This window comes from Oncorhynchus gorbuscha, linkage group LG22, assembly GCF_021184085.1.
Source record: "Oncorhynchus gorbuscha isolate QuinsamMale2020 ecotype Even-year linkage group LG22, OgorEven_v1.0, whole genome shotgun sequence".
Taxonomy (NCBI): domain Eukaryota; kingdom Metazoa; phylum Chordata; class Actinopteri; order Salmoniformes; family Salmonidae; genus Oncorhynchus; species Oncorhynchus gorbuscha.
The window spans coordinates 37,197,194-37,209,266 of record NC_060194.1 but is presented as its reverse complement, the minus strand read 5'-3'; the positions used below and the strand labels follow the sequence as shown (position 1 = coordinate 37,209,266).

Sequence of the window (12,073 nt, the reverse complement as noted above, 5' to 3'; positions counted from 1 at the left end):
ACTCCCCAGTAGGAGCAGTCCTGGTTAAACAGTACAAATATGGCCTACGAAGATCGATCAAGATGGCAGGACAAAGTGGAGGAGCAATTCAGCAGGTCAGACACAAGACTTAATTGGCAGGGGCTTCTAACAACCACTGATTACAAAAAGAAAGCCAGTCATGTCATGGACACCAACGTCCCCCTACCGGACGAGCGAAACACCTTTTTCTCACAGTTTGAGCATAATGACTCTGACGAGGAGAGCCCCCGAGGACAACAAGGGCTAAGGACTAACATTCTCCACGGAGGATGTGTGCAAGTCATGCAAGCATGTTAACTCTTGCAAGGCTGCCGGCCCCAACAGCATCCCTAACCACGCCCTCAGAGCATGTGCAAACCAGCTATCTGTTGTGTTTTCGGAAATGTGCAATCTCTCTACCTCAGGCCATTATTTTAATCTGCTTCAAGATGTCCACTATCATCCCTGTGCCCAAGAAGGGGAAAGTAACTGAGCTGAATGACTACTGACCCTTAGCACTCATCATAAAGTGCTTCAAGAGGCTAGTCAAAGATCGATAACATCCCCTCCTCAGGACACTCAACCCTCTCCATTTCGCCTACCCCTCGACAGATCCACAGACGACGCAATTGCACTGCACATTCCCCTTACCAACCTGGACAAAAGGAATGCATATGTGAGGATACTGTTAATTGACTACAGCTTAGCCTTTGATACCATAGTGCCCTCTAAGCTCACAGCCCTGGAACTGAACTCCTCCATATGCAACTGGGTCCTGGACTTCCTGACGGGCCATCCCCAGTTGGTGAAAGTTGTTAACATTACCTCCCCAACACTGATTCTCAACACGGGGCCCCACAAGGATACGTTTTCAGTCCCCTCCTGTACTCCCTGTATACCCACGACTGTGTTGCCTCACACAGTTCCAACTCCATTATCAAGTTCGCTGACGACATGACAATAGTAGGTCTGATTACCAACAACGACAAGATGGCCTACAGAGAGGAGGTAGGCACTCTGATGGCATGGTGCCAGGTAAACAACCTCTCCCTCAAAGTCAGCAAAACAAAGGATTGTCGATTGTGGACTTCAGGAGGGGACCAGGCTGGATCCCATCCTTGTCAACGGGGCCGCCGTGGAGATGGTAAAAAAGATAAAGTTCCTTGGCGTACACATCTCAGAGAAGCTGAAATGGTCAAAACACACAGACCTTGTGGTGAAGAAGGCAGAACAGCAACTCTTCAACTTCAGGAGGCTGAATAAATTAGTTTAACCATAGAAATTTGGCTTGTCCCTGAAGGGTCCTCACTGCTCCCTCAACGGACCTTTACCCTGCTCTCACCCTCCAATGGACATTTATAATTGTTACAGTAGTAAATATGTATGTATTATTATTATTTGTATTGCTGTTTCATTCACTTCCCTTTTTGACCTACACTGTTATAGCTCAGAGCTTAAGAATTTCACTGTACCGTTCAACTACATCTGCGTCCCTGTTCATGTGACTAAAACTCATCAAATCATAGGAATTAATGTTATTCTACAGTATTTCAATTAAATGTTTCAAGGACAAAATTATATGTATCTTAAGTATTTTTTGTTGTTGCAATGGGGACAGTAACATTAGTGATCTCAAAATTATACTTTAAGGAAATATGCTTTATATATTTTTTTGTGTATTTGTATGTTTATCTCTAATGCATTAAGATGTCTAATCGAATAAATGTGGCAAAAACGAATGTAGACATTAATACAAAATATTTTTTACAACGTGGGGGAGTGCCAAGATGAAGGCACGGTGGCTTCGTCACAGCGCCCCCTATCAGTTTTCTATATAAATCTTTGCATACCACCAGGTGTAAAGGTGTGCCATAACGTCGGCAAATACAAGTTTTCTCGCGAGACTTTCTTTGTCTTCCTGGACCAAATAGCATCTGATAGTACCGCGAAGAGGGCCAAGCTTAGCCGCTACCCCCACTCTTATCCTGGGACGCTGTGTGCAGTCTATGGTTCACATCTCAGGACACGAATAACTTGTTGGCCCCAACAGTCCGCTCCTTTTGAAGTGTCTGCCAGGCCTAGACGATAGTGGAGCAACAAGCAAGGACAGTGGGATTGTTAGCTTGAATGGCTAGCACGGATACCTAGCTAAAGCATTAACGTCATTATTGGTATGGAATGTGGTGATGGCTGTGGTCCAACCTTTGCTTGTGTAACTAGCTATCTACAGTTAGCTGTGTTGATTCATTCTTTACCCCAACTTGAAGGTAAAGTAATTAATTTAACATACGTGTCTTACTAGCTAGCTAATTATTTGTTTCCATAATGTTAGCTTGCTAGTCAGTTTATTGCTAACGTTAGCTATTGCCTCCTGTGACTGACTGACAATAGCTAACTAGTCATAGCTAACATATCCAGCCATCTACCGTTAGTTAGCTAGTCTGGTCTAACATTCATAGTTAACTAGCCACCTCATTGTCACCCCTGTTGATTCGATAGATACACAGGCTAATTGGCTAGGCAGGCCTGGGGCATTTTGGATCTGCCAACAACATTCAGTCACTCTTCTGGCGACACAGCAAGTTGTGGTCAAGAGACTCAACGCTGGTATCTAGCAAGTTATTCTCTAAAACGAAACATGGCCCCCAAAAAAAGACCAGTGCGCCTTAACATCACTCCCACTGCTGGTGAGGGAGGATTGTCCACCTCCACAACCATCGCAGCTGCCTCTGAGTAAGTGTAACTCCTTAGCCACCTGGCTACTGTTAAACTCAAATTCAAGGCAACCTCTACTTTCATATGAGACTTCACCTCTAATTCTCCCTACTCCTTCGCTCTCAGTGCTAACTTGGAAGCCCTACAGAAGAAGTTGGAGGAGTTGGATCTGGACGAGCAGCAGAAGAAGCGCCTGGAGAATTTCCTTACCCAGAAGGCCAAGGTGGGCGAACTGAAAGACGATGACTTCCACCGCATTTGTGAGTTGGGTGTCGGCAACGGAGGCGTGGTCAACAAGGTGTGCCACAAACCCTCAGGCCTCGTCATGGCCAGAAAGGTAAGTGGTGTAAATGCTGTTGCCAGTCTGAAAGCAGACCCTTTTCTTAGATAAGGAAGGATCAGGTGGGTGTGAGCCGATTGATGGGCTATTTGCCTGAGGGCACTTTCTAATGGTTTATGTCACCATATCGATCAAACTTGTCTGATCATTTCAGATGGGAAGCAGTTGGGGGTTGATTTCAGACTAGGCACAAACTAGGTAAAAACAAATCTGTTTATGTGCCTTTTGAGCAAGGCTTTTAACCCTCATTTGCTCCATGGGGGGTAAAAAGGATCAATTGTACATATTGTTTTTCATTGATTGTATTGCCTATGATGTGATCCCAGTAATAACAATTGTTCACAAGAAAAGACTAGGCACATTACTGTAATGGTAGTAAAACAATTAAGGTGGCCATTTTGAACCAGCAAAATCAGTGTACTTATGGCCATTAGTGATGAGACAAAGACATATTGATTTTTGGTGTGTATGTATTGCATTCATCCTCCCTCAGCTGATCCATCTGGAGATCAAGCCAGCCATCAGGAACCAGATCATCAGAGAGCTACAGGTGCTGCTTTTGTTATTTAATTTAGCATTATCTATATCATGTTTAAACCAAATCAATTCTTAAACAAGAGTATTCCTTATGTGTTTAAACCCACCTCTCTCGGTCTCCCTCAGTTGCTACATGAGTGTAATTCTCCCTACATCGTTAGTTTCTACGGGTCCTTCTACAGCGATGGAGAGATCAGTATCTGCATGGAACACATGGTAAAGGGTGGGGGTGAGAGAGGGTAAAGGGTGGGGGTGAGAGAGGGTGTCTTTCAAGAGCAAGTTCAATAATTTTGGGGAGTAGGGTTGAGATAGTAAAGTTGTAATGCAGGTAGACTCAGACCTTGTCATACTGTGAAGTGTTTATGTCAGGTGGTTGTGACTGAGTGGCTCTCCTCTCTCCCTGCAGGATGGGGGCTCTCTGGACCAGGTGCTGAAGGAGGCCAGGAGGATCCCTGAGGAGATCCTGGGGAAAGTCAGCATCGCTGTGAGTATCGTCAAACTAGGGGTGTTTTTATCATTTTTATTTAACCTTTATTTAACTAGGGGTGTGCCAAGTAGTTGTACAGAAGGAGTATCGTAACGGATATGGGCAATATTTTTGATGCCATTATGATCAGAGTATTTTTTTGTAATTATCTGTGATGGGTGTTCATTTTCAGGTGACAGCATCTTTCTCATGTAATTCAGTTGTGCAAGGTTCTACATGGTATAAGTAATTCAACTGGCTAGTTTGCATGTATGTAAAGAGAAGGGTGGGCTTTACGTTGAACTTACTGCTCTGATTGGATAGTGTATTTATCCATCCACTCGCTTCATAATTTCACCCGATCGGTTTTCCTCGCATGTTTTCGGTCCGATCATTTCTATTGTTGCTACCTGTTACTATGATAAATCATATGGTGAGGACGTTGTTTATCAATGTGCGTAATATCTGACAAGCGGAGCGAAGGTAGGTGAGAAAATATGAAATGCTGATCCTCATTCTGACAGAATGACAGCTAACTAGGCTGCCCGCTGCAAATTGAGGAAAGACACACCCCTCCGTGCGCTGCTCCTAAACTACAGCTGTTTTTTGCAGTGAGAATGTGCAGGGAGTTACTTTGCCAACATCTATTTAAGCAAATGAAAACACTTTTCGATCATGAGTATCGTCCGATCCAACTGGCTACTACGAATACGAGTATGGCCATGTCGGCACACCCCTACAACACACAGCTAGCTACATATGAAGATAGTAATGCATGTCTATTGTTTCCCAAAGTATAGATATAGTGTTTGACAATTCCAAGTGTCCTCTTTGAAACTGGGAAAAAACGGCAACATTTTCACATCTTCACAGGTTCTAAGAGGGTTAGCGTATCTACGAGAGAAACACCAGATCATGCACAGAGGTACACATTGATGCTATGCATTTGAATTTACGTACAGTGTATAGGTAGATACATTTTTCACTGCGTTTCTTCTGTGCCTGTGTGTTTTTAGCAATATGCCTGCCGAGTCTAATGTACCCTCCTGTCCCCCAGACGTAAAGCCCTCTAATATCCTGGTCAACTCTCGTGGGGAGATCAAGCTCTGTGACTTCGGGGTGAGCGGCCAGCTGATAGACTCCATGGCCAACTCCTTCGTGGGAACACGTTCCTACATGTCGGTGAGTACCCCTGATTCTGTTTGCTTGAGTGTTTGTGTGAGAGAGTATGTGTGTGTGTGTGTGTGTGTGTGTAAGCCATCTATCTCTGTGTCTCTAACCAACAGCCGGAGAGATTGCAGGGCACCCACTACTCTGTCCAGTCTGATGTGTGGAGCATGGGGCTGTCTCTGGTGGAGCTGTCTATTGGCCGGTATCCCATCCCCCCGCCTGACGCCAAGGAGCTGGAGGCCATCTTTGGCCGACCCATCATGGACGGGACCGAGGGAGAAATGCACAGCAGCACCTCTCCCCGACCCAGACCCCCCGGGGGCAGACCTGCCAGCGGTCAGAACACACACACACACACACACAGCCTCTTTCGCAGATAGAGATCATTTACATATTTGTACTGATGATCTCAATAATGTTTTACTGTTAATCAGGCCACGGTCCTGCGATGGCCATCTTTGAGCTGCTGGACTACATCGTCAACGAGGTGAACACTGCTGAGGATTACCCCCCCCATGGCCATAGATAGAAGAATGCAAATGATTGTCATGGAACGGAAGCTAGAATAGAACAAGACCAAACTACTGTTATATCCATGGCACGGTGTATAGATGGGCTCGTTATTGATCATGATCATGATTTTTGTTACAGCCTCCCCCCAAGCTGCCTCATGGAGTATTCACATCTGATTTCCAGGACTTTGTGACCAGATGGTGAGTTCCCTTCAGTATGAATGATTTATGAATACAATGCCTTGGTTTAATAACTAGATCAAATCCAACTTTATTTGCCACATGCTCTGAATACAACAAGTGTAGACTTTACCGTGAAATGCTGAATACAACAAACGTGAAATGCTTTGAAATGCTGAATTAGACTTTAATGCGTGAAATGCTGAATACAACAATACAACAAGACTTTACCGTGAAATGCTGAATACAACAAGTGTAGACTTTACCGTGAAATGCTGAATACAACAAGTGTAGTGAAATGCTGAATACAACAAGTGTAGACTTTACCGTGAAATGCTGAATACAACAAGTGTAGTGAAATGCTGAATACAACAAGTGTAGACTTTACCGTGAAATGCTGAATACAACAAGTGTAGTGAAATGCTGAATACAACAAGTGTAGACTTTACAGTGAAATGCTGAATACAACAAGTGTAGACTTTACCGTGAAATGCTTACTAACATGCCCTTAACCAACAGTGTAGACTTTACAGTGAAATGCTTACTAACAAGCCCTTAACCAACAGTGTAGACTTTACAGTGAAATGCTGAATACAACAAGTGTAGACTTTACAGTGAAATGCTGAATACAACAAGTGTAGACTTTACCGTGAAATGCTTACTAACAAGCCCTTAACCAACAGTGTAGACTTTACAGTGAAATGCTTACTAACAAGCCCTTAACCAACAGTGTAGACTTTACAGTGAAATGCTGAATACAACAAGTGTAGACTTTACAGTGAAATGCTGAATACAACAAGTGTAGACTTTACAGTGAAATGCTGAATACAACAAGTGTAGACTTTACCGTGAAATGCTGAATACAACAAGTTAACCAGTGAAATGCTGAATACAACAAGTGTAGACTTTACAGTGAAATGCTGAATACAACAAGTGTAGACTTTACAGTGAAATGCTGAATACAACAAGTGTAGACTTTACCGTGAAATGCTGAATACAACAAGTGTAGACTTTACACACAGTGAAAATACAACAAGTGTAGCCCTTAACCAACAGTGTAGACTTTACAGTGAAATGCTTACTAACAAGCCCTTAACCAACAGTGTAGACTTTACAGTGAAATGCTGAATACAACAAGTGTAGTGAAATGCTTACTAACAAGCCCTTAACCAACAGTGTAGACTTTACAGTGAAATGCTGAATACAACAAGTGTAGACTTTACAGTGAAATGCTGAATACAACAAGTGTAGACTTTACAGTGAAATGCTGAATACAACAAGTGTAGACTTTACCGTGAAATGCTTACTAACAATAACAACAGTGTAGACTTTACAGTGAAATGCTGAATACAACAAGTGTAGACTTTACAGTGAAATGCTGAATACAACAAGTGTAGACTTTACAGTGAAATGCTGAATACAACAAGTGTAGACTTTACCGTGAAATGCTGAATACAACAAGTGTAGACTTTACCGTGAAATGCTGAATACAACAAGTGTAGTGAAATGCTTACTAACAAGCCCTTAACCAACAGTGTAGACTTTACAGTGAAATGCTTACTAACAAGCCCTTAACCAACAGTGTAGACTTTACAGTGAAATGCTGAATACAACAAGTGTAGACTTTACAGTGAAATGCTGAATACAACAAGTGTAGACTTTACCTTGAAATGCTGAATACAACAAGTGTAGACTTTACCGTGAAATGCTGAATACAACAAGTGTAGACTTTACCGTGAAATGCTGAATACAACAAGTGTAGACTTTACCGTGAAATGCTGAATACAACAAGTGTAGACTTTACCGTGAAATGCTGAATACAACAAGTGTAGACTTTACCGTGAAATGCTGAATACAACAAGTGTAGACTTTACAGTGAAATGCTGAATACAACAAGTGTAGACTTTACAGTGAAATGCTTACTAACAAGCCCTTAACCAACCTTGCAGTTAAAGATCTCACTATCTTCTCACTGTTTTCTTTTTTAAATGAAATTACTGGGACTTTCTTGTGCTTCCTCAGTCTCATCAAGAACCCAGCAGAACGGGCGGACCTGAAAATGCTGATGGTGAGTGTTGGCCTTTGGACTGAAGAGAGAAAGGCTAGCCCTTTGACAGAAAAGCGAGCCATATTGGATTCCAATCCCTTGCTGTTGGTTGCTTAGCTAATGGTTATAATAACTAAAGAGATAGACATGATCGATATGTCACAGTACATGATTAGTTGAATCACAGATGTATGTTTGTACTAAGCCATGTGTCTCTTGTGTTTGTTTCAGAACCACACTTTTATCAAGCGCTCGGAGGTAGAGGAGATGGACTTCGCTGGCTGGCTCTGTAAAACCATGGGGCTGAACCAACCCAGCACTCCCACACGCACTGCAGACTAAGCACACACACAAACAGACATACAGTGGCCTGAACACAGACTAATGGGCACACATAGACATGCAGCATATATAGATATATATCTATATCACACACACATGCTTTTCTTGTCAGCCACCTCTCCTCCTTCAGGTGATCCAAGTATGAACTGGCCCTAAAGCCTCCTTTCAGTCACCCTTCTCTAACCATTAGTGCTGAGCGATTAACAAACATTTCGTTAAAAAAATGTTTTTGTGATTAAACAACTAATTGATCGCTCTTTTTTATTTTATTTTTTTGAGCCCAAATCACTGTTTCTCACGAGAAATCAAGTCAAGAATTACCGTATGTGGGATGCTGGGCTGAAGGGAGTTGTAGTTTTCATTAAGAAAATATTAAACCTAGTTCAACGCAGAAACGTGGTAATTAACTACAATGACCTTAATCCGTTGCGTCTGTTTTTTCAGTCTCGGACAGACACTTATCAGGGAGGAAGTGGCGAAGCGAGAGGCGTCACTCGCCAAAATATGTCCAAAATAAGCCCAATGCGTCTCTTTGGGCTTATTTTGAACCTGAGCTTGTCGTCTGCCTTCGCCTTTGGGATGATTCCTGTTATTCGGACGGTGACATGAGCATCTCAACATTAAATACAGATCTCTGTACAGATACACTTTCACGCCTGCTACGTTATGTACACACTGACTGCATCATGAGAGAGGAATGTACACAACACAATGACGAGAGGGACAGACGCTGTTATCTACTTTGAAGAACTAGTCAAATGTTTTCAGCAGAAAGCTCAACAGTATAGTCAACATAGGCAGGCTAGCTAAATCGGATGACTAAAACCAGTAGAGTATAGGGAGCACATAGATAACATTAGATGACCTGGCAGACTGCTACTGCCAGAGCAGAGATGATTACTATTATTTTTCATTCCTTAAAGTCAAGTAATCCGATTTAAAAACTAGGTAATATACACAACTAAAATGTTTTATTTGATTGGAATTTACCCTTTCTCTTGATGTCTACCCAATGTGGACTTGACAGACAATGGAATATTTTCATGGTTTTGGCAATTGAATGTTAACTATTTTAGGCTTTGGAATTTCTATTAAAAAACCCTCTAAAATCATTGTGAATCCTTATTTCAGTGTGCATTCAAGTTTTTCAAACATCAAAATGAATAACTGAACCGACCTCAAAGCACTAATCGCTCAGCACTACTAACCATGTCAGAAACAAACCCTCAGTTACAGTTGTAATCAGGATTGCTTCACTGGTTGGGTTGGGCCAACCCCTCATTGTCAGATTCAGCTATCATACTGTAACATAAGCCTGCATCCCCATCCCCTTGTTGTCTGGATGTTGTAATCTACAGTATCAACGGGATGTCATCGAGGAGCTTCATTCTCCAGGAAGAGCAGACATCATTTATAAAGTGAAAGATTGCTCTGGTCAGAAGCTTAATGTGCTTCCTAGCCGAGCTCTGTGTGAGTTAACAGTCTTCACAGGTCACCATGTTGGCACCAAATGTTTGGGTTTTGACATGTCTATCTACCTGCTGCAACTTCCCCTAAACTCCTTTTCTTGTTTTGGGTTGCTTTAACATTGGAAGCCTTTTGAGCAGAGAGGTTATGCAGAAATATGCCCCTCCCCTAGTCAGGAAATCCAGAAAGTTGAGCAATACCTATTTCAGTTTCCTGAGTATGATCAACATCTACATTTCATCTGTTTCAAGAAGATATTCTGTTGTGTTTCTTATTTATTTAGCTTTTCAATTATGATTCGCTCTGTGGGGACAGTAACCTCAACATCAATTACTGCAGGAACAGTAACCTCAACGTCATTGCCCACAGCTACAGTAACCTCAACGTCATTGCCCACAGCTACAGTAACCTCAACGTCAATCACAGCAGGAACAGTAACCTCAACGTCATTGCCCACAGCTACAGTAACCTCAACCTCATTGCCCACAGCTACAGTGACCTCAACGTCATTGCCCACAGCTACAGTAACCTCAACGTCATTGCCCACAGCTACAGTAACCTCAACGTCATTGCCCACAGCTACAGAAACCTCAACGTCATTGCCCACAGCTACAGTAACCTCAACGTCATTGCCCACAGCTACAGTAACCTCAACGTCATTGCCCACAGCTACAGTAACCTCAACGTCATTGCCCACAGCTACAGTAACCTCAACGTCATTGCCCACAGCTACAGTAACCTCAACGTCATTGCCCACAGCTACAGAAACCTCAACGTCATTGCCCACAGCTACAGAAACCTCAACGTCATTGCCCACAGCTACAGTAACCTCAACGTCATTGCCCACAGCTACAGTAACCTCAACGTCATTGCCCACAGCTACAGTAACCTCAACGTCATTGCCCACAGCTACAGTAACCTCAACGTCATTGCCCACAGCTACAGTAACCTCAACGTCATTGCCCACAGCTACAGAAACCTCATTGCCCACAGCTACAGTAACCTCAACGTCTTTGCCCACAGCTACAGTAACCTCAACGTCATTGCCCACAGCTACAGTAACCTCAACGTCATTGCCCACAGCTACAGTGTGACATTGGTCATTATGCCAGGCAATTGGTATTATAACGATCATGATTAGGAGTTGATGTACATCACCAGGAAGTTGGTGGTAATGGCTGGAGTGGAATAGTATCAAACACATGGATTCCACATTTTCTCTGTTCCAGCCCTTACTATGAGCCGTCCTCTCCTCTGCAGTCTTCACTGATGTAGATGAATATCTTTACATATGAGTATGTCTACACATGTCTTGGTGTATGTGGATTCAGATATGTAAAGCATATATGCATACATTAGTATATTTTCTTTTGTCAGATAGTTATGAGTCTAGTGTTTGTGTCCATGATGATACTGAAATACTGCACTAATCATTCAACTTTGGGTGTCTTTCGACCAGGGTAGCGTTTAAGATCAACAATGCTGCTCTGAGGTCCAGACCACAAGTCTAAAGTAGTTTAGTCTCCATCTGCACCTATCTGAAAGCCAGGATAGGTGAAAACACAATTGAGAATATCTGCTGCCCATGTTTTGCTTTCACCTGTCCAATTATTTTACATCGGTGAAGTTTAAGGCAAGGAAAGGAGACTAGAAAAGGATGCCACTTAAATTACAGGGATGCAACCCTAATGTCTGTGAAAGAGGAAGCAATTTAGACTATTGAGATGCAGCCCTAGTGTCTGTGTCCTGGCCAGACTCCCTCCATCCCTTTGTCTATAGGAGAGATTCATGGCTGACCTGTGTTGGGGAATGAACACACTTTAACCAGAGTAAATTCTATCTTTATATCATAATATACAATACCAGTCGAAATGTTGGACACATCTAGTCATTCATGAAATAACACAATATGGAATCATGTAGTAATGAAAAAAGTGTTATATCAAAATATATTTGAGATTCTTCAAAGTAGCCACCCTTTGCCTTGACTGCTTTGCACGCTCTTGGCATTCTCTCAACCAGCTTCGGGAGGAATGCTTTTCCAACAGTCTTGAAGGAGTTCCCACATATGCTGAGCACTTATTGCCTGCATTTCCTTCACTCTGCGGTCCAACTCATCCCAAACCATCTCAATTGGGTTGTGGTCGGGTGATTGTGGAGGCCAGGTCATCTGATGCAGCACTCCATCACTCTCCTTGGTTAAATAGCCCTTACACAGCCTGGATGTGCGTTGGGTCATTGTCCTCTTGAAAACAAATGAAGTTCCACTAAGCACAAACCAGATGGAATGGAGAATC

The 12,073-nt window shown here is 42.7% G+C and overlaps 1 protein-coding gene across 2 annotated transcripts; it reads left to right on the top strand.

Annotated features, from left to right (window-relative positions):
* The first annotated feature begins 1,856 nt into the window (after positions 1-1,856).
* map2k2b (mitogen-activated protein kinase kinase 2b) lies at positions 1,857-9,421 on the top strand. 2 transcript variants are annotated; one of them, XM_046321506.1, is made up of 13 exons: positions 1,857-2,267; positions 2,500-2,733; positions 2,842-3,052; positions 3,549-3,605; positions 3,719-3,808; positions 3,999-4,076; positions 4,932-4,983; positions 5,116-5,240; positions 5,345-5,564; positions 5,663-5,715; positions 5,880-5,941; positions 7,943-7,988; positions 8,199-9,421. In XM_046321506.1, exons 2-13 carry the CDS (start codon positions 2,639-2,641, stop codon positions 8,307-8,309), a joined length of 1,200 nt encoding a protein of 399 aa, XP_046177462.1. In that variant the 5' UTR covers positions 1,857-2,267; positions 2,500-2,638; the 3' UTR covers positions 8,310-9,421. The 2 variants fall into 2 exon arrangements, with proteins under 2 accessions (XP_046177462.1, XP_046177461.1); XM_046321505.1 differs by having other exon boundaries at positions 1,857-2,733.
* The last annotated feature ends 2,652 nt before the right edge of the window (positions 9,422-12,073 follow it).

Excerpts from the sequence above, each read along its gene's own strand:
- map2k2b (XM_046321506.1), top strand. The coding sequence starts at position 2,639 with ATGGCCCCCAAAAAAAGACCAGTGCGCCTTAACATCACTCCCACTGCT. Across the intron at positions 2,734-2,841 it reads ACCATCGCAGCTGCCTCTGA|TGCTAACTTGGAAGCCCTAC; the intron begins GTAAGTGTAACT and ends CTTCGCTCTCAG. Across the intron at positions 3,606-3,718 it reads AGATCATCAGAGAGCTACAG|TTGCTACATGAGTGTAATTC; the intron begins GTGCTGCTTTTG and ends GGTCTCCCTCAG.